The 25,769-nt window shown below is 35.8% G+C and overlaps 1 protein-coding gene across 1 annotated transcript in view; it reads left to right on the top strand.

The window, feature by feature from the left end:
* The window catches only part of BTBD8 (BTB domain containing 8), a 37,243-nt gene extending 13,157 nt beyond the window's left edge, over window positions 1-24,086 (top strand). Inside the window, exons 5-18 of the mRNA XM_054384468.1 lie at window positions 2,888-2,977; window positions 4,583-4,663; window positions 5,775-5,871; window positions 6,478-6,566; window positions 6,786-6,888; window positions 11,015-11,197; window positions 12,030-12,167; window positions 13,317-13,446; window positions 15,962-16,023; window positions 17,100-17,727; window positions 18,041-18,128; window positions 18,709-18,848; window positions 19,907-22,261; window positions 23,617-24,086. Coding sequence (XP_054240443.1) covers window positions 2,888-2,977; window positions 4,583-4,663; window positions 5,775-5,871; window positions 6,478-6,566; window positions 6,786-6,888; window positions 11,015-11,197; window positions 12,030-12,167; window positions 13,317-13,446; window positions 15,962-16,023; window positions 17,100-17,727; window positions 18,041-18,128; window positions 18,709-18,848; window positions 19,907-22,261; window positions 23,617-24,086 — 4,654 coding nt within the window. The remainder of the gene's footprint in view (window positions 1-2,887; window positions 2,978-4,582; window positions 4,664-5,774; window positions 5,872-6,477; window positions 6,567-6,785; window positions 6,889-11,014; window positions 11,198-12,029; window positions 12,168-13,316; window positions 13,447-15,961; window positions 16,024-17,099; window positions 17,728-18,040; window positions 18,129-18,708; window positions 18,849-19,906; window positions 22,262-23,616) is intronic.
* Window positions 24,087-25,769: the final 1,683 nt, after the last annotated feature.

A 25,769-nucleotide genomic window follows, 5' to 3' on the forward strand; every position in this document is an offset into this window, starting at 1 on the left:
TTCAGTCATGCAGATGTAGAGATTGTCAGCAGCCTTTATTAGGTCTAAAGTCCAAAACCATTTAAGAACTTTGACTTATTGGACTTCTGTATCTTAGGAAAAAAAATTTAAGTGTCAGTACCACTCGTTTGTTATGAGTCTGTTTGCATTTGAGATAGCAGACTAGAGAGCCTGCATTTTGTTTCCTTTGAGTGTAAAAATAACAGAGATTATAAAAGACCTCCATTACTTTTGGTAGTTTCTGAACAGTATGTGGGGTTGTATTACTGACGTTACAGGTATATTTACAGAAGAGATGTCATAGTAGTGTTGGGGGGGGTTATTTTATTTTTTTAAATAATAGAATTAGGATAGATACTAAATTTCCATAATGTGTATTTAGCCGTGTTTGTTTCTTCTGGTCAGCACTGTAAGACAACATGTTCTTAGGTCCATAACTTCGAGGAAAAAATACTTTAATGGAAAAAGAAATTTTTAAAAATTCCATCAGCAGAGCTTCTTTAATGTAGGCCTCTACTGCCTGCAGCAATGTATCTGGTCTAAAGAGTTTCAAAAAATATTGCAGTAAATCACTGGGAAAACAAGGATGTTCTGAAACAGGGACAAAACTCACTTGCTTTAGTATTGCATCATGTGAATAGCTGGAGTCATAAGGGAAATCTAACTTTGTGCATAATTGTGTGACAGCACCAGTGTGATTTACTTATAAGGGTTTTTTTTTAATTTCTCAAACAGGAGACGATTTAAGCCCCCACTCCCTCCCACTGAATTATGTCTTATGATTCCTTACTTTGTCATGAAATCCTATGAACTTCCCACAGACTTTACAGTGCGTGCAGCAGAGTTCTAAGGAGAGCTGCCAAGTTATGTCTACCTAGAGCTGTGTTACAGTCTTACAGAACTTGGTGTGGGGCAAATAAAATTTATTCAGTAATAAGCGTGTAGCACAAACTATGTCAGGAGGAAAACACAGATAAATTTACTTTTAATGCATTTGGTACCTCCATGTGTTCTATGCTTAAAATTTATCAATGTATGTTTAGGTAATGCATATTTGTCCATATTCTACTCAGTAGCTGTCTAATTTAAAATGAGTCCTTCAATCATGGAATCAAAGGATTGTTTCAACTGGAGAAGACCTCTAAGATTATCGAATCCAACCATTGACCTAACACCATCATGGCTATTAAACCACATTCCAAACTGCCACATTCCCATGCTTTTTTGAGCACCTTCAGGGATGGTGACTCCACCAACACCCTGGGAAGCCTGTTCTGATGCCTGACCATTCTTTCAGTAAAGAAATTTTTTCCTAATGTCTAATCTAAACCTCCCATGGTGCAATTTGAGGCCATTTCTTCTTGTTCTATCATTTGCTACTAGGAAGAAGAGATCACTTGCTATTCCACTACAGTGAAATACCCACTTCCACTATGCCCTTGAAGTTAGCCTAGCCTTATTCATTACTAAACGTTAATTGGAAGAGGATGACAAAATTGGAGATAGTGTATTTCATATCTCCATGATAATGTGTTTTTTGAATCTTATAAAAACAAAGATTGTGTATGTATTGAAAATCTCACATACACAGACTTGTGATTTACATTTATACATTTAGATGTGGACAAAATTGACTGAGATGTGAAACGTTCTGTAAAAGCTTCATTAAAATTGCTGGGTGAATCACAGGAAGAATGTGCAAGAAGTTTCTAATTTAAGTATTGAGACTTCTGAGGCAGGAGGGAAGAGAGATGAGATGAAAGATTCCAGAATATATTATGACTAGAAAAACGTATAGAGCGTTCTTCTTGCTTCTTCCTATACAAAATGAGACCACTCCGAAACATCTTAAGAGTCACCAAAAGAAAGGATTCTTATGCCCAATAGAACACTTTGCCTCTTCTGCCACAGGAAATACAGAACATAAAGTAATCTTATCAATAATGGGAAGCTTAGTAAGTGTCAGGGAAAAGTTGGGTGTGTGACAATATTATCCACAGCTGCAGTAGCCCAGACAAGGTATATAAAGGCTAACACTATAACTGGTGGAAATCTGGAAGGCTGAAATTATAAAGCAGTTTTCATTCACTATTTTCTCTACCTCTCTGACCTTCTACTTTCATCTTAAGAAGCTCCTGTTGCAAAGATCTTCTCATCTTGTGGTTTTTTTGAAGAGTGATACTGGTGGAGATTCTAAGCTGCACAGAATGCTGGTCTGGGGTTTCTTTATTTTCTTTGATGAAAGTAGCATTAAATTTTATTGGATCCTTTATGGCCAGTTATGGCTTTTACATATACAAGGGTAATAAATATCAACAGAACTAATTGATAGATCTTCTTAAGCAGTGCTGGAAGCACACATCATATTGTTGTCATCTGTTGATATCAAGTTTGCTTGAATTTTAGGATACACTTGTAGATGGCCAGACAATTTCCAATAAAAGACTTTTTTTTTACTTGTCTTTTCATTTTAATAAATACGCATTTTGTGGTATAAAAAGAATTTAAGGGATTTAGGGTGTAATTATTTAGCTGGAATTGGGCTGTATAATCAAGGGGGGGGTTACTGTTATTTAGTGAATAAAACAAGAAATCAATTTCCGTTTTTCTGTTATATGAAAGGAAAATGCTGGGATAATAGATTTCCTCTGTGTGAATGTCAAAGTCATACAAGAAACAAGCCTTAACTGTGAAATTTACAGTACTGTTTGTGGTTTGTTTTTTTTTCTCTAGCATATTCTGAAATTACAAACATACTGGAAGAAAAGGCATGCAGCGTACAGATGACACTTTAATGCATAAAGGGCAAAGATTTAAGTCAATGTTGTCAGAGTCTCATAATAAATATTTTTATCTAGTGAAATAGCATTTACTTTTTCTCTCTCAGGGCCATTTTATGTGCCAGATCTAGTTACTTTGCTGCTATGTTGAGTGGAAGTTGGGCTGAAAGCTCCCAAGAGCACATCGCTCTTCAAGGGTAAGTGTTGTCTTTTCAAGTCGTGTGGGAGCAAAGGTAGGCAATTTAAAATCACTGCAAATATGTAACAACTGTGCTGTGTGTAGAGCACTGAAGATTAATCTGCCTTGACACTTTTCTTCAACCTGATATATTTTCTGAGTTTTGTTTTGACTTCAGTATGAATCTGCCTCTGTAGTGTATTTGTTAACACTGTCAGATGGTTCAGGGGAAAAAAAAATCATCTTCATCAGAGGAAAGGTACTGATTTTAGTTTTCAGTCATTGTAATATTGCTGCAAAATCCAGAATGTTCTCTCTTGATTTGTTTATCCTATATCTGATGAACTTCCTAATCCTTACAAAACAATATACTTTTGATTTAATTGATTCCTTAGCTTTAATGTTATACGTAGTATGTTTTAGAGGCTCGTAGACCAACGATTACTCTGGTATTTATAAAGTAAATGCCTTCTTTTCCTGTAATTGATTTCTACATGGCTAAGAAATTTTCATCTCTATTTTTCAGTCGTCGCTTTCCCCTGAGAAGTACTTCATTTTTGTATAAGTAGATTCTCATTCCAATGTCTCATAATTTCTGTTAAGAATCATATCCATAATTTTACTTTTTCTAGTTCAGTTTTTCTCCTTGAAGCAGACTTCCATGCTGTCTTTTTAAACACTTAGGGCTTACTCTGAAATAATAAAATACTGAAAATTCTGCATAACAGCTGTCAAGTCTGTGGGGAAACTGCCTTGCTGATTTCATGGCTGTCATGTGTACTAATACAGAAAGACAACTGTGCTGATTCTGCTTATTAGTATGTTGCAATATTTTTTTTCCTTTTGTTTTTAGTCATCAATGTCTGTTGTTTAAACCTGCCTAATGTTTGAAAAGGTCTTAGCTCAGTCTTTGTGATTATACTTCATTTATACTAATGCCTGCTTTCAAGCTCTGCAGATTGCACACAGGGATGCACATATGTAAGCACAGTAATGTCTTGTTCAGGAGACCATATCCACCATTTATAACAGACATCTGTGCATTCTGGTGCTGGGACAGTGCAAGGATGCAAACACTGTTCTGGGCAGGAATTGCATATTTCTAAATCTGAATCTCGGCATAAAGACGTTTTGTAAATATTTTGAGATTAAAAGTTCCTATGTAGTATTGTAATGAAACTGTTAAATGTATTTTTATTGTGGGAAAAGCTTAAATATATCATAAAATTAAAAATTATTACAGAAGAATTTGAAACTATAGAAATGTTTAATAATTAGTTTATTAGTAGTAAAGAGCTTGGAGATGATGAAAAAACTCTTTCTGAATATTGTTAGTGTACATAATCTAGGTACTAGTGTTAGTAGTCTTCTTATGACTTATTTTCAAAGATTTCAAATATTACAAAATTTTAGCAAGACTACCGAGTAGCAAAACTCACCCAAAACAGAGATCATTTTGATGCTCTTACATTGCAGTAATCTTGATAATAGCTTGAACCTGATCAGATCATCTACCTTCCATTCACAGAATCTTTAGCTAAGAAATGTGGTGCATTTTATTCTAGACATGTCTTCATCTTTTTTTCTTTCTTTATTTTATTTTCTTTTTTTTTTTTTTTTCCAGCATAAGCCATGTGGAACTAAGTGTCATCTTGCATTTTATATATGGAGGTATTCTGGACTTCCCAGACCAAGTTGATGTTGGGTATATGTCAACTTTTACTGTTTTTTTAATTGTAGGTTGTGCTTGTTTTGTGTTTTTCTCAGTTAAAAGTCAGAAGAAAAATACTTCATGTAATATAAGTAAGATCAAGGTGTCAAATATAATGACCATTACCCTTAAACGTAGTTCAGGAAATTCCAAAAATAAAGCTGTCGAAGAAATCTTGTCTGTTTGACAGCTACTGGAAAAGGTTTGCCAGCCATTTTTTGAAAATTATATGAGGACAGGGAAAAACAGAAGGGTGTTTTATAGCAAAATAATGCCCAGTTTGCATCTATCTTCCTTTTAGTGTGATATATAATAGTTAATAGTCAGAATTTATATTTCAATAATCATTTGAGGTGATGTGAAGGTAGGTAACATTAGATCCATAAAAGATGATACATAGCAACCAATGTTCATCTTGGCATTTTCTTCTGGGATAATTTTTAATCACTGTTTTATACATCACCTGGTAGTAGCAAAGCGTGTGCTGAAACATGTGAATTATTCCCTGAAACTGTTTATATATAAGCCATTGAACTTTGCTACTAAACATTATAAAACATGAGTTTCTTACTGTTAGAGTTGTTATTCAAAGCTTATCTATCTAAAATAACAACATGGAATTGTTTATAATACATCCCAATGTCAATGTTTAGGTAATAAATTGATATAGACAATAAAACTATGGTATTTATTAGTGTATAAAATAATGGCTTGCTCTCTGTGCTTTTTAGTATTTGGAAGGGACATAAATCTCAGATACTATGTCACCAATAATGTTTTATGTAATCCTTGGGAAACACCTACACATTGCTGAGACTCTGCTAGCACAGATATCTTCAGTTGCTACCCTCAAAACAGAGAAGCAGTGTTCTGAACAGTTTCTTAAGCCAATGGCTACTGCTTACTTTATATTACAGACTGGACTCACTAGTTGGGAGATCATTATTAAGTCAATACGTGCTTCTGTTCGAAGATTATTCTTTGCAAGTTTCACACTTGGTTATCAGTCTAGTTCAAATGGAACAAAGAGGTGAAATTAGCATGTACGTTTTCCTGTATACATCAGAATGATTTCTGATTCCTGTTGCTACTGCTTTCCCTTTAGCCGCATGTTGGGCATTGCAGATATGTATGGCCTAGATGGGCTGAAAGAAGTATCTATCTACATTTTGAAACGAGATTACTGCAATTTTTTCCAAAAGGTATGTCAGTTCTCATGTTGCTTTGTGAGTCATAAAGCCTAAGAAGAATTTTGATTCTATTATTTACACATCATACTGATGAGATACTTAAATTTGTGGTCAAGGTGTTAGCTGAAGTCAACAGATCCTTACCTGTAAATCTGCTAAATTCACTGTGACGATGGGAGTAAGACCTGTGGTGTCAGCCACCTACTTGGAGACACTTGTAAGCTACAACTGATGAAAAGCAATATTCCACCTGATTCATTCAATGTATTAAGTTACATGTTACATACTCTTTCTCTTAATAGGAATAATGAAATACTATATATTTACCTATCAGGTTTCAAGGGCATATATTTAGAAAATACCTGGGCTCAATTAAAATCAGTTCAAAAAGAAGTGACTGCTGGGAACTAAGTATCTTCACACATTACGCTTACAAGTCTGAACACTGTTTTACTGATTGTGGAAGCAAATTACTTCCTTATTCTACATGAAAGCAAACAAACTTAAATACTGTAGTAGCTTAACAGTACTTCTGTTTGAAAAGAAGATTTTGTACTAATGTACAATTTCTGTAAGTGGGAATGTACAGTAATTGTGACAATTTGATACCAACTCTAGCCTGTTCCTGGAAAGCAGCAACCTGTACTAGAATGCATGGCTATTGCTCATTCACTGGGAGTGGAAAACTTATATGCTGCTTGCATGAAGTAAGTAAAATAAATTATGGTGTATGCTTTTCATTTCTCTGCTTTCTGTTGAAATTATTTTATTTTGCTAGATTTGGTTTATTTCAGCATATAAAATCCTCACATTTAAAACATTATTTTTTTTTCTTCACAATACCATCAGAGGTAGCACTGATGCTAACAAATGAAGGTAGAACATTTTCCATATTCCATACCTAAGAAAGGCTCTCTTTTCAACAGATGGGTAGGAAAACATTTTGCAAAGTGTTTGTCAGAGAGAAGCTTTGCCAGTTTACCTCCTGAACTTCAGAACAACTGTCTTGTTATGTTGATTAACTCCTTGGTAAGTAGTATAGAGTGTACTTCATATTAAAATTAAGCAATATAATTTTTTTCCCTTAATTAGCTGTATAATGTAAATAAAATATTTTAAATCTGTAGTGTACTTATACTATCACAGAAACATTCAGGTTAGAAAAATCCCTCGGGATCACAAAGTCCAATTGATAACCCTCCTGTACAAGGTTCACCCCTACACCATATCAAGCACCACATTCAAATGACCTTTAAACACATCCAGAGTTGGTGACACAACCACCTCCCTGGGCAGCACATTCCAATACCTGACCACTCTTTCCGTGAAAAAACTTTCCTAATGTCCAGTCTAAACCTACCCAGTCACAGCTTGAGGTCATTCCCTCTTGTTCTATCACTAATTACCTGTGAGAAGAGACCAGACCAATGTCTCCACAACATCCTTTCAGGTAGTTGTAGAGGGCGGTAGGGCCTCCAACAGCCTCCTCTTTTTCAAACTAAATAGCCCCAGCTCCTTCAGTTGCTCTTCATAAGATTTATTCTCCAAGCCCTTCACCAGTTTCACTGCCCTGCTCTGCACTCACTCCAGTACCTACGTAAAAATTTCCATTCAAATAATTTTAAACCAGGTTCTGATGTGCGGCTGTCATCATTATGATTCGCAGCACACAGTCTAGTGACAATCGCATCTAAGTCCAGCATAATACAAAATAAGTTTATGAAACACAGCTGTGACATCATAGTACTGCATGTGTTTCGGTTGTGAGGAACAGCAAATTGCTGTATCAGTGTCTCTGTTTGGCTGCAGCATAAATTGTTTGTTTGTGTTTGCCATTTTCCCTTTGGCCATACAAGAATTTGGGAAAAATGTAATTTCTTTTTTGACCCAGACTTCAGGTTATCACTGGCTATTGGTGATCACAAGCCTTCTGTTAACAGGCAAGGTGACTCTTCACAAGTAAACAGCATACATATCCTGTGCTTCTCACAGAACAGTACTGAAGTTTTACCTGCTCGAAGCTCAGCGTTCATGTTTTGTGACACATTTTCATTGTTTCAATTTAGATCTGCCTTAAGTACTTTATCATTGTTTTTCTGTGTAAAACTAGGCCCAGAGCTGACTTAAAAGCAATTATTTGAACTAGACCTGTTAATGGGCGTTTGATCCAGCAATTGGCTTGTAAATGCACTGAGTTGTAACAGATGGGAAGAGTAAGAGGAGGAGCTAAAAGTGCCGAGTACAGCTGCTCCAAGCATGGCTGTGTATGTATGCGGCATACACAAAGTTTAACCTAAGCAGCTCAGGTGACATTAACAGGATGATTTTGGTTTTAGCACAGGAGATAACTGTGTGATGTCTCATATTTCTCATGCTGAAGTCCTTGTCCCTCTGTCTGTTACTGTTGCTGCCCAAGCTAAATAGCTCGGGTATGACTACTGACAGTGACAAAGTGGCCAAGAACTGCCCCTTGCTGATAGGGCTGTGAAGGCTACTTGTGACTATTTTTTTTTTCTTAGGACTTCTTTGATGGGGTACTTAATGCATGAAGTGCTAGGTCCAGCAGATCAGCAGTTAGTGGTGGTTACTACTGCATATTCCAGTGAAAGCCTGAAAACCAAGAGATTACAGAGCTGTGTGGCTGTTCCAAGGAAGCTTGAGAGTACCCATAGTTACAAAATTTGAACAGTCCTTCTACCAGAATGCATAATTTTTAACAGAATAAAGGTAATAAGTCTCGCTCTTAAGATACTAGGTGTTCTGCCATTATATTAGATTAGTATAATCAGTTGTTCCTAGAACATATATATGTATACACACACACACACCCCTTTGTCTGTCATGTGTTGTATAAATAGTTGAGAAGTTTTAAGTAATATTTTCAGGATTATAGATCATTCTGATCTATAGGTGTTCTTAGTTACACTACCAGCCATCTCCAAACTAGCTCAGGTGTGTACCATAGCCAAGAGTGTATGTAGACACAGTTCCAGGCTCCTCTCCAGGAGCCCTTGTGCAAATTTATAAGGACAGCATAAAGGTAAACCTAAGCCACTTCAGGCCTTCCTCCCCTCTGTGCCTATTAAACCAGAGCAAGATACTGTGGCTACAGTTTGTGTTGAAATACATGAGCTACATTTAAGCTGTCTTTTGCAGAACTGTCATGGCACTGTAGTACTTGGTATTGCTCCAGCTGTGCACCCAGCTTCTCTAGAACATTTTTGCACTTTGGACTAAAGCATGTTTGGTTCCCATTTTAAAATTTGTGTTGGTGTGTCTTTGCAAGATTCACTGGTATTTTATGGACTAAAACCTAGAAAGCTTTCAGAAGCATAAGCCTCTTCTACCCACAGAACAGTTCTGGTGAGCAATCATTTAACTCTGAGTCTAAAAACTTGGAGCTCCCAGTGGAGTTTTCCACAATATACAAAAATGCTTAAAGTTGCTTGAGGGAGAAAGAAGAAAAGATCTGAGATTATTTTTGCAGGGGCTACTGTGTGTTTTACGATCTTACAGGTTCCCTTCCAACGCCTAGCATTCTGTAATTGTGTGATTCTTTTCTCTGCTGTAAAACTTTTTAACAGTTACACCCAGTTAACAGCATGACTCTGCTGATACTTGCATTTGCCAATTCTGGAAATGCAAAACCTAGTTAATGTGGGATGGTCCTTTAGAGGAAGGAGAGTGTTCACTGGAAAATCTCTGGGAAGCCATAAGATGAACACAGACACATTGAAATGGGAGTGCAGTTTAAAACACTGTTCAGGTGCTTATCCCTGGTGTCTCAACTATATGCAAGAAAACTACTGTTTTTTGAAGTAAGTGAAGTGGGCTCCACTTTAGAATGGTCAGGGAAAAAAAAAATAAAACAAGAACTAAAACTCACAGCCATTCCTACAAAGTGCTGATTTAATTAAAAGTCAATGAAGGCGTTTTATATTTCACTGGAATTGTCTAGTGGGAGTAAATGCTTATTGCTTTCTGAGCAAGGGCTGAATTCTGGACATTCAAAAAGCTTGTAATTGAGTCCAGTGGGAGCAAGATCAAACCATAAGCATATACTTAATTTACCTTATATGCATGGAAGCAAACTGGTTTCACCCACAGATGAATAAATTAATTAAAAACTGTGTGAACAATGGCTGGACAGATTTTATGTTGTAACTATAATATGTATGAAGAAAATCCTCCCTGCATTATACTTTGCATGGGATAAATGTGATTATAATCTGAATTTACAGCAGAGGTGTTTGCGTCAAATATTTATCTGAATTGTTGCTTTCTCCAGTGTGACTGATCTTAGCTGACCTGCTATGTCATGTTGAGTACTGCTTTCAATCCATTCTAGTGTGGGTAACAATAACTTACAAGTTCATTTTACATGACGTGTTAGCCAGTAGAAGTTGCCTTCAGGTACCGTGCTGATTGAATGTATGAAAGAACCAAAGGCACAGAATAGGGGGAATAAATATTAGCAAATCTGTTTGCTTGTTTTCAATGTAACTATAAATATAACAGTTATGTTTCTTAGGAGAAAAGTTAGACAACAGTAAGGGTAAATTTAGTTAAAACTCCATCTGGGAAGACAAATATTTGATGTCTCCTTTCAATATTTGATTGACTCCTCTAAATAAAGCAGAACTATTCATCGCCATGAAAATGCTTGTGTATTTATGTATTCTGAATGCTAGGCCATCTTCATTCATCTAAAAATTTCACTTACCCATTTCATTTATCTATTATTTACCCATTTTATTACCTATTTTGTTTTTATTACATCTTTCAGTGACCTGAAACATTTTCCTGTGTTCATTTTCTCCAGTTACCATTTACCTTGTTGTGTTTAGAACTTCAGTATGTAGTGATACACAGTTCAAAAATATGATAAAAGCCAATATTCAAATTTATTCACAGTTCAAAAATACAATAAAGTTTTAAAACTTTACTGCCTAACTTAGGCAGGCAAAACCAAAGGGGTAGACTTTTTTCTGCTTTAGTTTCAAAGGTAGGAATAATGCTCAGAGTTACGAAAATCCATCTTTAAATAAAGAAGAGAAATTAATACATCACTGGATCCTTTTGTAAAATGTAGCTGAACAGAAGCTATTTATGAGCAGCAATTCTTGGCAGCAGGCTAATTTCTGTTTGTTTTAAGAACCACAAGAATGCTGCTTTTCTTTTGATGGAGAGTGACCGGCTGATCAATAGTCTTCCCCAAGTGAAATGGACAGAGACAGCTGTGGCCTTGGCATCGAAGCTACAAGAAGAATGTGTAACGTTTATCGTGGCAAACTTCCTACATGTAGTACAAAGTGAAGGCTTCTCTATTTTGTTGCAGGTAAAAAAGCCCTCAAGCTGTTGAATTATATCACACTTTTGAATTGAGTTATACCACACTTTGGATAGCTCAGGCTGCTAAATAATCAAAACAGTTTCAACTTTTGCTTTGAAGTACAATTCTGTGGAAAATGACAAACAAATAATTAAGTAGTGCTACCGGTTTGGTTTGGGGTTTTTTTTGTGGGGGGGAGGGGTTTGGGTTTTTTTTCAGTAGTGTTTTAAAGCACATTAATACTTTGATATGGAGGGTTGATGATGCATTCAGATTATTTGCCTCAGTTAAGCAAAAGTTCCAGTTAATTTAGTGGGATAGTTTGTGTTGGAAAGAGGTAAGTGTATACATAAGCTTCAAGAAACCTTTTGGACCCATTGAATAACAGCATGTACTTACTGGAATGATTACAAATATACCCAAACTTCTGATTTTTCTTGAAAAAGTTACAAGAATGGGGGAATGCTGCAGGTACTGGTGAAAACATACCTAGCCCTCCAGCTGGTTCAGTTCTCCCATTAAAGATGTATTTTTAAATATGTATGGAGGGTTAAAAAAATGGAGCTGTTAAATACATTTTGTCTTTGAATCTAGAGTTGTATGCGGCTATAAATTCCTTGTGGTGTGCATGTTCCTAAAATTTGGGTTAGCAAAGGACCTCAAGATGGTTTGCTAGAGCCCTGTAGAGGGGTGGGGTTATGGAATGGATGCAAGGAAGATGCTTAGCTTTGGAATACCTTCTGCACAGCATGACAGCAGGTCCCCTCTGCTCAGTAATGCTTTTGTATACAAAGTTCACTCGTTTGGTTTAAATGGCTGCCTTTTGTTGTTTTCTTAGGCACAGGCAATGAGCAGCAAACCGGATCTTCTAGAACTAATTTTTAATGCAATTGAAAAAAGTATTAATAATGAGAATAGCTGCTTTCTTCTTGTAGCTGTGGATACATTGTTGGACTCTACAAATGTGAAGGACATGGTAGGTTTCTAAGTGTGCAGTGTTTGTAAGAAAAACTTCTGGTATTGTCTTATGGCTCAAATCAGATGATGTGGTTTGAGCTCAGGTGGCTAAGTCTTGAAATTAGGGTTGCACAAAATTGGGGTTGCACAATTGGGGTTGCATGATTCCAAGGCCCTGTTGGAAGTGTAGAAAATGTTGACATTTTTTTACTGGATATTAACACTGTTTGTCTTTTTTTCCTGGAAAGAGAAACCCTATGTACTGCAATTAAAAAAATCTTGTGTGTTACTGAGAATGTAAGTCCCATGGGCACCAGTGTTCTGCTGATCAGCACTACCTCCCTTCCAACCCAGTGCATTCAACGATTCTTTGATTCTGTCACTTTAAATTTGTCATGAGAAAAAAAACTTATCAAAATGTTGCATTACCTTAAACTTGCAGTGGAAGGATGCTTATTCTTTTTTTTTCCTCTATCTATCTTTGCATGCATTTTTGTAAATAACTCATCTATGGTGGGTTTTGTTTTAAACTGTCCTCTGAAGGAAAAATAGCCTCTTAATCTAGTGTGCGTGTGTGTGTGTGTTTTGGACTGGGAGGAGGTCTCAGTCTCCATGTGTGTAACCTGCTATGTATATCCACACAATCTAAATAAAGGTATTTAACCTGTGGTTGAGTGAAATGCTGGGGATAATTCATTAATAGTATGAGATACTGATTAAAACACAGAATGAAGCTACAAGCAAAGAATGAAAAATAAATGCAAAATGAATTACTGCAATCTGGTGCTGTTGTAGATCTTCTTAGTAAAAGCAATAAAAATTTAATCAGATACATTATTTTTCCCTAGAGTATTTGACCTTGTTGTGACACAGCTGACAGTAAAGAGCTATTATGGGGTTAATTTAAAAAGAAAAAAAAAAGGAAGGAAAAAGAGCAATGTGGTGTTTTCTAGTGCTGTAGTATGCCTTGGTTTTAAAGTATTGTAAAAATTACTGTGGTGGGTAATAATCCTTCAAAAACAGCATCTTCATTTACCAGACCGTTATAAAATATAAGTGATGACATCATTGATCTAGCTTAGGGAGTAAGTAGATTCTGAAAGGAATAATGACTGGTTGCTATGACAATATGCCCCTCGCCAGCTGCTGATTTGTTACTTGAACACAGGGTTTTACGTGCAAGATCCAGGCTCTGCGTGATAAGCTCTGGGTCTTCCTGGTTCAGTCTTTTTATGCTGTTCGTCACACAGAAAGCTGGAAGCTGATGAGGCCAGACCATCAACATAAAATACAAGCAGGTATGTCTCTCATCAAATGGTGTTAGGATTTTTAGCAATTTGTTTAGTACATAAAATGTAGGTGGTATTGTGGAGGCAGATTCAAATTAAAGCAAAATTTGTGATGCTTTGTGGTTTTGAAGTGCTGCTTTAGAACAGAAGCATGGTAGAATGCTTTGCTAGTTTCTAACATGGACATCAGTAGTTCTGTGAAAAGCCTCCCCTGCTTTTCTTTTTAGGAGTGTATATAATAGGAACCAAAACCATGTAGATTGATTCTGTTCTTATTTATAGCTACTCTGAATTATTGAAAATACTGCAGTAGGATTAAAAACCTTATCTGCCTCATTTTTAAGGAGATAAGCACTCTGGATTAATTAAATTTGCACAAAGCAGATGATCTGTTCCACGAATTCAGCTTCTGTCCTTTATATTTTCCTCCATAATGTATAAATATTGCTTGTCTCTTGCATAATGCTTACCTTGTGCATTGTGAGTAAATGCAGATAGCTTGACTTCACAGTTGATTGGTATTGTGATATTGTGTGTGCTACTGCAGAGAGCCCCAAAGGAGCTGCATAGTGTTCTCTCAAAATTTAAGAGGCTCCAAGAAAAAGGAGTTTTTGTTCCAAACGTTTCTTTGTTTCAAAGTACAGAAGTAATCTGAGGATGCAGAACTACCGATGGAGTTTCGGTTATAGTTGAATATTAGCTGTGACAGCACAGTGTTGTAAAAGACAAAAATTGTGTTGGAAGACTTCTCTAAAATCAACTCACTTGTGATTGAAAGGAGAAATAAACGTTTTTGGTGTCCCTTACGTCAAAGACATTAGTCACTAGTATTTGAAAGTTATAACATTGTTTATGCCTGTATGTAGGTGAAAATTTTATTCTACAATTACATGCTGAGAGAAAAATGCAATTACTGTCTTTCTAAGCATGATTTAGGGGGTGTAGTCAAATATCATCTCGCTGCTACTGTATAAAACCGGTTAATGCTTTATAAACCCTTCAGAAGCTGCAGAGCTGGCTTCAGAAATAAGAGTGGATTTTTTTCTTTGTTTATTTTGGGCTGGTTTATTTTTAGGCTTACAATAACCTTATTATAAATAATGTTTAGGATGGTTTGCACTGGTGCTTTCAATACAAAAAAAATATTTTAGACCAGAGTTAGTTGTCCTAACTCCATCTTGCCAGAAACTGTTTTGTTCTGTTTTAGATTGTATTGTAAGTCAGAGCTAGCATGTATTTTATACAAAAATAGCCTGATATGTTGGCATAAATTATCTGGGTTTAATTACAGGCAAGGAGATCACACAATACTGGTAGACAGAATTGTAATGTTCAGGTAAAATACATCTAGGATAGCTTAATTTTCATCTTAAAGACTTCTGGTGGTGGTTTATCTTCTAGAGATGTAACCTATATAGAACTGGAAGGCTATAATAGAGGAGGAAAAAATGCCAAAAGATGACAGATGATATTGTGGGGTTTTTCATTCACAACATGTCTTGTGTTTTCTCAGGCACAAGTTTATATGGATTTTGTCTTAATACATTGGTATGTATTAATGTGCAGAGTCATTGCTAGAAAGGATTCGTCCCTGGGGTGCCATTTTCAGTGTACCTTTTGTGTGATTTTTACTGACTTACGTAAAAAGTATTTTTAGTATCTTCAATAAGAATTCAGCAAAATTTTGTTATGCATAAATGTATTTGTGTATAATTACTGTCTCAGAACATGAGACACACAATGCTTACCTTTTTTTTTTTTGTTGTTGTTTTCCAAATTTAGTTTTGAGCTGAAGTATTTATACAAACAAAATGAAACCTTATTGATTCTGGGTCTGCGCAGTGTCTATAAATAACCTTTTTGTATTCTACAAGCGCAATTGATTTAAAGGCTTTATTGAAAACTGCTTCCCTCCCAGAGTAGACCAGTCAACAAAAAGGAAAAAAGGGCATCCACTGCATGAAAATTCCACATGACAATCACAGGGATAACTCTCATGACATTATGCTGCATGCTATTTAAAGAGGCACTATGATCTTACTGTGTACATTTAGATAATTTGGCTTGTCTATTTTTAGAATTAATGTAATTAATCTCTTCTTTTAACAGAATAAATAAATACTCTGTAAATTACAGTACATCACTTAGGACTCATTAGTCCTCTAAATTTGAAGCTCTCTTTGTTCAAATGGTATACAATTTCAAAGGTCTCAGTGCACTGCAAGCTTAGAGTGAGCTAAACTTGGATAAACAAAAGTGTGTCTTACTATGGAAGTGGGGAAACAGAAGAGTTAAGCAACTTGCTTATGGCCATGTGACCTCATTACAGACACCACACTTTGTTCTGAACATAAAACCATGTATTTCCACTTAACATTTGCCATGTCACCAAAAATAGCTTTCCTAGAATAATTGAAAGACCCAAAGAGCTGCTTTCTGATTTCAGATTATATTAATTGAGTAGGCTGGCTTATTTTCTGTCTCCCTTCTTCCCTGCTAAAGAAACGGCTTGTTCCTTTTGCAGCTGCATTTGACAAGGGTGATGACCGGAGACTTGGCAAAAAACCTATATTCACTAGTTCTCAGGTAAACATATTATCCAAGCTTGCAAAGAGAACTATTTTCATCTTGTGTTTTCAATTCAGTCAGAATTTATGGTATTATTTAATATAACTTGCTTTTGAAAACTTCCTTCTTTTTTTTTTTTTTTTGATGAACTGTTATTTCTGCAGAGTCAGTAATGCCCATTACTGGGAACATGTTAGGACTCAGCCTATGCTCTGCTACACTTACAAACAGATAAGCTCAAATAAAAGACAGGAATTTGTGTTCATAATCTCACATTCCCCTGTTCCTATGTAATGAAATGGATCTGTTTCCCAGAGCAAATGGTTTGCTACTGAGCTAATGAATCTCTGCTATTATCACAAGCCATCACAGCACTGAGTCTGTTACACTCCCTGCCCTGAAAGAAAAAAAAAAAAGTTAGTGTCCTCAACAGCTCTTCTTTGAGACTTGCACTCAAAGCTACTTTACTCTTTGGCAGAAAAACAGTATGGGATTTGATGGTCTCAGATACATTGCAATGCCATTGGCATCACCAAAATTCCATTTCATGCATTTAATTCTCCATGTTTCAGTATATATCTTTACCTGAGAGAGAGAGTGAATATTGTCACTTATCTGATGGATACACTTGGTAAATCACATATATTATAAATTCATTTTTGGGTTTGTCTGTAATAATTCGATCTTTATTGCTTTTTGGAAAACATGTATGTGTAACTTTTAAAAAGTTGCCTTTTTTTTTTTTTTTTTTTTTACTTCAGCAGACACTAAGAAACATATATTACAGTGTAATTTGTCCAAAGTAAAAGTAACGTCTCTGCTTAGATATTTCTATGTACTCTATATAGAGCAGTGTGTCACCTGAGATTTACTAGGCACTCTTGTTATTTTTTTTTTTTTACTTTTATATCTTAGAAAGTCAGCAATGTGAGCTAAAATAGAATTTTTTTAAATTATGCTGAATCTTGTTGATTTAGGTTTATGTAATAATTAAAAAGTAGCTATGTTTCAGAAATGAAAGATTGTGAATAGTTTGGTGTTATAATATGTCTTCTGTTGTTTGGTTTTTGTTCTTGATGCCTTTTTTTTTCCAGCTAAACAAATCTGAGTCTGCTGGCATAAAGAATAGTTCCTGGAAAGAACACGGCAAGAAAGATTGCTGGGAAGGTTCTTCCACTAATCAGGATAAAATGAAATCTGATGGATTAGGAGCATCTGGACATACATCCAACAGCAACAGAAACACTGTTAATAAGACTTCAAAACATGAGGATGTAAAGGGGAAAGATGGCAAAAAAGTAGTCTCCAAGATTACTAAGGATTCAAAACCTGGGGAAAAAGCTGCTTCACCAAAGGCTAGAGCTGTTATAAAGACAAAAACAGAAAATAATGGAAATGCAAAGGCAGAAGGCGTGCTTACCAAGCAAGATACAGAAAAGACATTATCTGCAAGTGGACAAAAAAATTCAGGAAGTGGTAAAGGACTAAAGAACCATGAAGGAAAAATTGCAGGTGCTAGACCTAAAGTGCTGACAGTAACTTCAAGCGTGCAGATCAAAACAAAGCCATTGAAAAAAACGACAGAGAAGAACTCTCCTTCCTTAGTGACTGTGGCAGGAACTTCCAGCAAGTCAAACTCAAACATAGATATCCAGGCTGCCAGTGAACAAACAGAAGATCCCAAAGACGATAAGTTAGTAGAGGAAGGGAAAAAACAGACTGGTAATTTTTTTTGTTATTATTATTAAAGTCCCTTTATGATTTGTCCCAGACTGGTCACACACTGAAAACTAGCCTGGGAAGAGTCAAACTTCTTGCTCTGCAAATCAGTATTAGCTCGAGATAAGAATATTAAATTTCTTCTCTATTAACTGAATTTATTTAATGACCAACTGATAGCCATATAAAATGGTAAAAGTTTTACAAGTTCAGCATCTATGCTTTTTCAATAGCTGATCTTCATGTATTAGATTTATTTTTAGTATTTATATGCAATGACTTTCCCCCTATAATTAACTTTGCATTTACTTTACAGTAGTGAAAATGAAGCCATCTATGAAAACATCAAATGGAGTCACCACCAAAAAAAAGACTGAGCTTGAGGCTAATGTCACAACAAGCAGGTATGTTACAAATCATTACGCTGCTTTACATATATGTGTGTTTCTGTATGTTAGCGAAAAAATGCTTTAGGTGAACTATGACATTTGCTGCTAAGTCAGCATGTGCTTTTTAATTTGAAAGTGGTTGTCCTTTGCATATTATTAGCAGAATTGAGTTAGTTCTTGAAAATATTGCTGTGAAGATGAAAAATGGATTTTACTTTTGTGTTGGATTGTTTCATGCTAATAATTTTTAAATTGTTATAGGTCATTCAGAATTCTGCATACTGGAACAATTAATGACTACACAAGGTGTTGTAAACTTACCATTTCTGGGATAGCTTAGTAAACAGGAAAGTGACTGAAGCATTGTGAAATTGTGAAATGGGTCATTATGTATATATTTGTCCATAAAATATATACACATATAGGTTTTACACATATATACGAACAAATATTTTCCAGAAGTATGCCTTTTAGGTTGCATTTTCAATGTTTATATATGTGAGCATATTAAAACACATCTATTGCTTGTTTAAATGTAATTAAACATTGCTAGATCTTAAACATGGAAATGACAGATATAATAACTTATTTGCAGTCTGGCAAAAAAATCATCTGGAAAAGGGTGTAATGAACAAAATGTACAAGCTGCCATAAAGAAAAAAGGAAATGTGAGTAGCAATTCTGCAGCACACCAAAAGACTCAAAACACACCAATCAGTTCTCCCAAGAACCAAGGTAAAGTTTCGTACCGCAATTAAATTGTCTGCCATTATTATGCAAAGCTTTGCTGTACAGTAGGTTTTTTGTTGTTTTTTTTATTTTTTTTAGTGCAAGAATTTGGCAAAATCTTCTAAACAATTCTGTTTTCCACATTCCACTTTTGGTGGCAATCCAGAATTGTAAAATGCAAATGAATATGTGTCAATGTCAAAATATTTAAAAGATAATATTCACTGCCAATTGGTGTTTTCTTCTGCTTGTTTGATCTGCTTTTCAGAGTCTTTTATTTGCTGTTCCCTTGCAATTCTGCACTTGGAACCATGAGTGAGTTCAGCAGAAATTCTGTAGGTCAAGCATTTTTTAATGTGTCAAGTATCTGGACTGCAGACACCTCTATGAACTGTTAGTTTATGCCTTCTTTTTTTCAGTGATTCTGCCATAGCAGTAGCACTACTGATGCTGGCCTACCCCACAGACAAATACTTGATTTCAACAGCTATTCATATCAAGGGTGGGAAATGGCATTGTAGACGAGAGAGAGGATACCCTGGTTTATAAATATACAAAGTGTTAAGGATGGAGCTCTTTTTAATCCCATTTGGACTTGGCATCTACTGAAGTGGGGGAATTAATATATTAAGATAGATTATTTTAAATGCATTGTGATATAGAAAACACAGGTCCTGTCAATTTGTGGTCAGTAAAGCTCTTGCAGTATTTTCTAACTGAGCAGGGGCATTAATTCTGGTATTCTAATTGTGTTATAACTAATGTTATTATTTTCTGCCTGCTTTCATTTCCTCCACAATAAAAATTGAATACTGTACTCATCAATTCCCATGCTAAGCTGCTGTGCAGTGTTTCTGTGCACTGGTAGCTGCTGACTTTTACTCCAGCAATGACTACTTCTGTTACAAGTGAAAGTAATTCTTAATTCTTTAACAAGCCTTAAATCCCTTAGTTACACAAAAAGTGAAGTAACTTGCTTCTCAACATTAACATTAATGTAAATTTGGTGAATATACTTTGACTAACATATACAATCTTCATAGTCTTTTTCTACTGTTTGTTAGGACCTCAGGGGGAATCACCAAATTCACTGAAATCAGGAATGTCCCCAAAACATAACGAAGAAAAAAATGTAGTACATTTGGTTCAGACAACACTCCCCGAAAAACATCCTTCAGCCAAGAAGAGGAGTGTTAAGCAGTCACAAACACCTTCTGCAAAAGCCACTGCAAAAACAACATCTAAACCTTTGGCTGCATCAAAGCATGCTGAGATTATGAATAATAAAGACACAAAACTGAAAACAGTTGGGCAATCTGTCTTAAAATCTCAGTCCTCTGCCCAAAAACATTCAAGGAGTGAATCCCCTGTTGTCCAGAAGAATGTGCACGCCTCTGAGCACAGAGGTTCAGGTCAGAAACCTGAAAAAAACATGGCTGATGCTGTGGCAGGTCAGCTCAATGACAATAATGAATGCTATTCTGCAAAGCAAAGTGTATCTTTAGAACCTGTGATGGAAGGTAGCAGCAAAGAGAAAATGCAGGTGTCCTGTAAACCCAGTAAACAAAAATTATCAGATTCTTCTGAAAACATGGAATACAAAATACAATCAGAATCATCTCCTCCTCTAGTTACAGAGGAAACTGTTTCTAAACTACCCATTTCCCTGCAAGATGAAACGGAAGCAAGACGAATCTGTGGAGATCAGACTGGAACTAAACACATTGAAGATACAGAAAAAGATGATAAAACAACTGAATTTAACTGTCATGTGCAGTCTTCCAGTAATGGATACTCAGACTTTTCCATGGAAACCAATCAAAAAGCTACTGCTTCAGGACAACTGGTAAAACATTCAACAGCAACAGAAGTCTGTAGTGAACAAAGCAATAAATCAAACTCTGAAACAGGTCTTAACGATCGTGAAAATGCTTTACCAAGCTCTTCCAGTACAATAACCAGTGAAGAGGCTGAGGCATCATCTCCTCAGATTCATATGGAGGGGCTTCTTACAGCTGATGAGCTGTGCGATACATCAGCCTTAACTGAATATAAATCAGTTACTGCAGATTTAGATGATGCTTCGGAATGTTCCACAGAACAAATAACAGAAAAATGTTCACCTAGTTACGCAGAGCCTATGGATACTACAGACATGCCAGAAAACCATGAAAATGCAGAAATTCCCTTCATGGACCACTGGAGTACTGGTGCACTAGATCCAAAAGAGAGCCCTGAATCAGATACTGGTAGTGCAACCACATCCTCTGATGATATAAAACCAAGATCAGAAGATTATGATGCTGGAGGCTCTCAGGATGATGAAGGATCTAACGAAAGAGGCATTTCTAAATGCAGCACTATGTTGTGCCATGATTTTCTTGGAAGAAGCAGCAGTGACACAAGTACACCTGAGGAATTAAAAATTTATGACAGCAGCCTACGAATAGAAGTGAAAATGAAAAAAGAGAGTTCTGATCTCTTCCGTGTTAATTCAACAAGTGATGATGAAATACCACGAAAAAGACCTGAAATTTGGTCCCATCAGGGAAGTGCAAGGACCAATAGTAGAGAAAGCAAAAGTTCTACTTTTGGTAATACACAATTTAGTCAGGAAGCTGACCAAGTTTCTTCTTCCGCTGATGAAACAGAAGATGACAGATCTGAAGCAGAGAACGTTGCAGAAAACTTCTCTCCGTCAAATGTTCCTCCACAACAGTTCCAGGGAATTGATAACTTAGCTTTTGAAGATGCAACAGAAAATGATACTGCAAGTCAAGACTTTTCTAAAACTAAAAGTTTCAAACGATCTGTTTTACTTTCAGTAGATGAATGCGAAGAACTGGGATCTGATGATAGAGTGGAAACTCATACTTCACGTCAGCATTCAGTAGATTCTCTTACTCCTTCAGAAGTATTTGACAGTATTTCTCAAGAGAAACATGGAAAGACTTTCTATTCAAGGTACACAGTGGAAACTGAAGATGGATTCCCAGATTGCAAGCAGCATAAGGACAGAGACAATAGATCAGTTAAAAGTGCGAGTTCTGTCCTACATCTTCATGGCACTGAAATCCCAGGGAAGGAGAATCAAGTTGCTTCAATGACTAAACAGCATTGCTCAGAAAAAGTAGATTCAGCAGCTAGTCCATGTCCAGGAGAGAACCAAAAAGTAAACATGAAGAATGAGGTGGCTAGCGAATTTCACCAGTGCAATAAATACTTAGACAATGATGCAAAATCTCAAGAAAGACCATGTCATTTGGACCTTCATCAGAGAGAAACTAATTCTGATGTGCAAAAGAGCAGCTCTGCAAAACCTGTAGAAGCCAGTAAGAATCAGATACTGACTCAGGAAGGTCAAGAGAGAGACAGTCAACCAGCATCTACTGAATGCGCTAATACTGATTTACTTCCAGGTAATGTACAGAAATAGAAACATTCAGTCATTCAACAAACAAATTAGTAGGGAAACCTATGGCAGTTTTCTGGGATTGAATCCTGAACTGAAGTAATTTTGGCTGAAATGATATTAAATTTAAATATTTTAAAGTATTTTACTTAGGTAGAGATTGCTTGTCTGTTTGAAATGCCTGTCAGTACCCTGCTGTTCAATGAGAAACTTGACTACAAGAAAAGAGATTTTATGAAATGCTAAAAGAAAGATTGGATGCAGTTGTCTGTACTTCAGTGATTTTTAATCCAATCTAACATTGACAGCATCAGCATTTGATGGAATTTTAATATTTGTGTTGTCTGCTTAAGAACCTATAGTATGTCTGAATGGGATGTGCAATAAATACAGTAATAACCTTAACTAAAGCGCACTTAACTGTTTACCTGAACAGCTATATGCATTATTGTTGTAATTTATTTATTTATATAATATACACAAATGTGGACCCTTCTCCCACTGAATATAACTGAATATTTGCCATACACATCAGTGGGAGCAGGTTTGAATTCTGATTTAGAGCTTATGAGATGTTTAAAATTCTAAATTTTACCAGTGAAAGCTTATTTCCTAAAATAGAGATATTATACTTAGAACTAATGCTTATATACAAAAAGGTTCTAACTTGTTTCATGTAGCTAGATGAATACTTGTCTGGTTTTGTGTTTTGTCTTCTTTATACCAAATATTCAGTCTGTTTACCCCATCCGAAATATACAATAGTGTTGATTACAACTATTGTATATTCAAGAGTAATGAAATGCTGATGATGATATCTGTTTGACAGATCACAGAACAAGAAGACATTAAAATTTGTACTATTTTTCTTTTTTAAGTTTGCTTGCCCTTGCCTGCAGCTGCCCTTGCATGTGCAGTGTAGAAAAAAGCCTGTGGATAAACAATTTTGGTTTTAATTCTCTCCTAAGCTGATATAGCTTAAGTCACCATTCAGTAATCATTCTCTATTAATTCCCTCCATACACCTCCTGGTCTAAATTTTAATTCCTGTAGTAAATGAAAAATTTCATGTGCATTAAATGTATATTTACATTGTCATTTTCTGTATCAGAAACCTAATTATGGAGGTTATTGTTAATTACCAGTGGTGATTGCTACTTTAACTTAATTTATAAATTATACTTTGTTTTTTATATAGGAAATAAATGCCTCAAATTTTGTCAATTTTGTATAACACTCCATTCCCCCTTTTTTAACCTGGTTGGATTATCTGTCCTGAATGAGTTAAATTTTGCTCTACACAGCCCTGAGGGGAGGATCATCTGCAATTTTTACATTGTACAGTATTGTGAATTATTTCAGGAGACATAGATGATTATGACTCAATGGCACAAACCTGCATGTATGAGCATCGCCCTTCAAAAACCCTTTCTCCAATATATGAAATGGATGTTGGAGAAGCAATTGAGCAGAGGATGGATTCAGAAACAGCAGTTCTAGATGTGGATTTTGAAGATCAGCAGTTTGCAGAACAGGACTGGACACTTCTCAGGCAATTATTATCTGAGCAGGACTCAAATATAGGTTTCAAAAACTCTGTTCCTGAAGACCTTAACTTAGCACAATGTCTTATCAATCAGACACTGTTTCTGGCACGAGATGGTTCAAATCCTCAGGGTACATCACAAGTTGACACATTCAGTAGGTGGACTGAACTAATATCTCCACTTGATGACTCTTCAGCAAGCATTACAGTGGCAAGCTTTTCATCTGAAGACTGTTCGTCCCCTCAAGGGGAATGGACAATTCTTGAACTTGAAACCCATCATTAAGGTGATCAATGGTTTGCAACTGAACTCCAACCCGTTCCCCAAATCTATTTTTGATGATTTTTTTTTTCCGTACAATAATGAAACACTGCATCAGTCGAGAACGAGCGATTCTTGATACTGAGGCAATCTTTCTGGTACAATGAGGTAACTATGTTAATTTATAATCTAGAGTTAATCACAGGTACAGTAATTTTTTCAAGACTTAAATGTATGTCTTTTCTAAAAATGAACTTTTAGCATGTGTTTTCTAGAATTGTTAGAAAAATTAGATTACATAAGAGGGAAAAAAAATCCTGGTTCCCACCCTTCTTTCTATCTTCCTTTCTGACATTTGCTATTCTTATTGAGCAAGACTTTACCGATGATGGCACAGTTAGTCGAGCTATTCCCCTCTTCCCCCTCTCCCCCACCTGCCCTTATGGTGACTTCATTTTCCAACAATAAAGATTCAGAGTGGTCATGTCGAAAGGTGATGTGTGCCAGCACTGCTTTAAAATGATGGAAACATATTCAAGGAAAATGTTTCAATACGAATCTGCCTTGGACTTTATTAACATGAGAAGTTTGCTTCATCTGTTTGTTTCAGATTTGATTTTTGTATTTTTGGTTTGTTTTGTTTAGAAGTTTCCAATAAATTTTTTACATCATCTTTCCTTTAAATAGAAGACTTCGTGAGGGTCTGTGCTATAGGAAGAGTACTCTTTCCTTCTTGGAAATGCACATATTTAAATATGTTTAATGGCATAGTCCATGGAATTCAGAGGAGTTGGTAGAATGCTGCTTCTGTTCTAAAAACCAGCAGATCTGGAATCTCCAAATGTGTATCTCAAGTCTGAAGTTGTGGTCAGTGTTACATCAGAAGTCTAACATTGATTAGAGTTACTTCAGGTTTCGATTTATTATACTTGCATCCTTCTGACTCTGTCTGAGGCATAGAAAGATTCTCAGGAATTTGGTTTTGTTTGTTCTCATAGATGCAACATTTTTCAAGGGATAACATAATTTTTGCATCTTCATTAATAGCTCTAGTGTAGCTTTCATATTGAGACTAAATGTGAGCAGAATGTATTTCTCAGTACTTCTCATTCTGCTGCTTCTGGCTATTAATATTGGTGTGGATAGGACTGTTTATTTTCTTCTCTGATTTAACAGGGGAGAAATCAATTTCTTAATTCTTACCAAGTCAAAACCCCTCCTGAAATATACAGGGTTTTCTCCCTGCAAAAGTTAGGCCTTCTAAGATAGCTGCATTGTGGAAAGAGCAGGGCTAGTATTTCACACAGCCTAAAATCTGAACAGGAAGCATTCTACCTCCTCTTGGTCATTAACAGAAGTGCCTTCAGAATTGGGTACCATATGGCAGTAAAAGGCTACTAACATCTTTTTATTAGAGATTAAGTATACAACTTAAGGTGACTGTAACCACTGATAATATAGTCACTTTTGCAAGCTTTTACGCAGTTTCAGCAGTGCTTTACCCATATTTTTTAACATCCTTCTGAATTGAAAAAGTAACACTGCAAAGTGGCATATGAAGTTTCATGTTTGTTACAGGAAATACAATGGTGTATAGAAGTTTTTTAATTGTTGGGGGGTTTTTATTATTATTTCTTTTCCAGTTGTATGAAAATTAAATTAGCTTCTCTCTTCAAGTCCCTGACAATGTTGTTGCCATTACTTTAA

Source organism: Indicator indicator, chromosome 10, assembly GCF_027791375.1.
Source record: "Indicator indicator isolate 239-I01 chromosome 10, UM_Iind_1.1, whole genome shotgun sequence".
In the NCBI taxonomy this organism is placed as follows: domain Eukaryota; kingdom Metazoa; phylum Chordata; class Aves; order Piciformes; family Indicatoridae; genus Indicator; species Indicator indicator.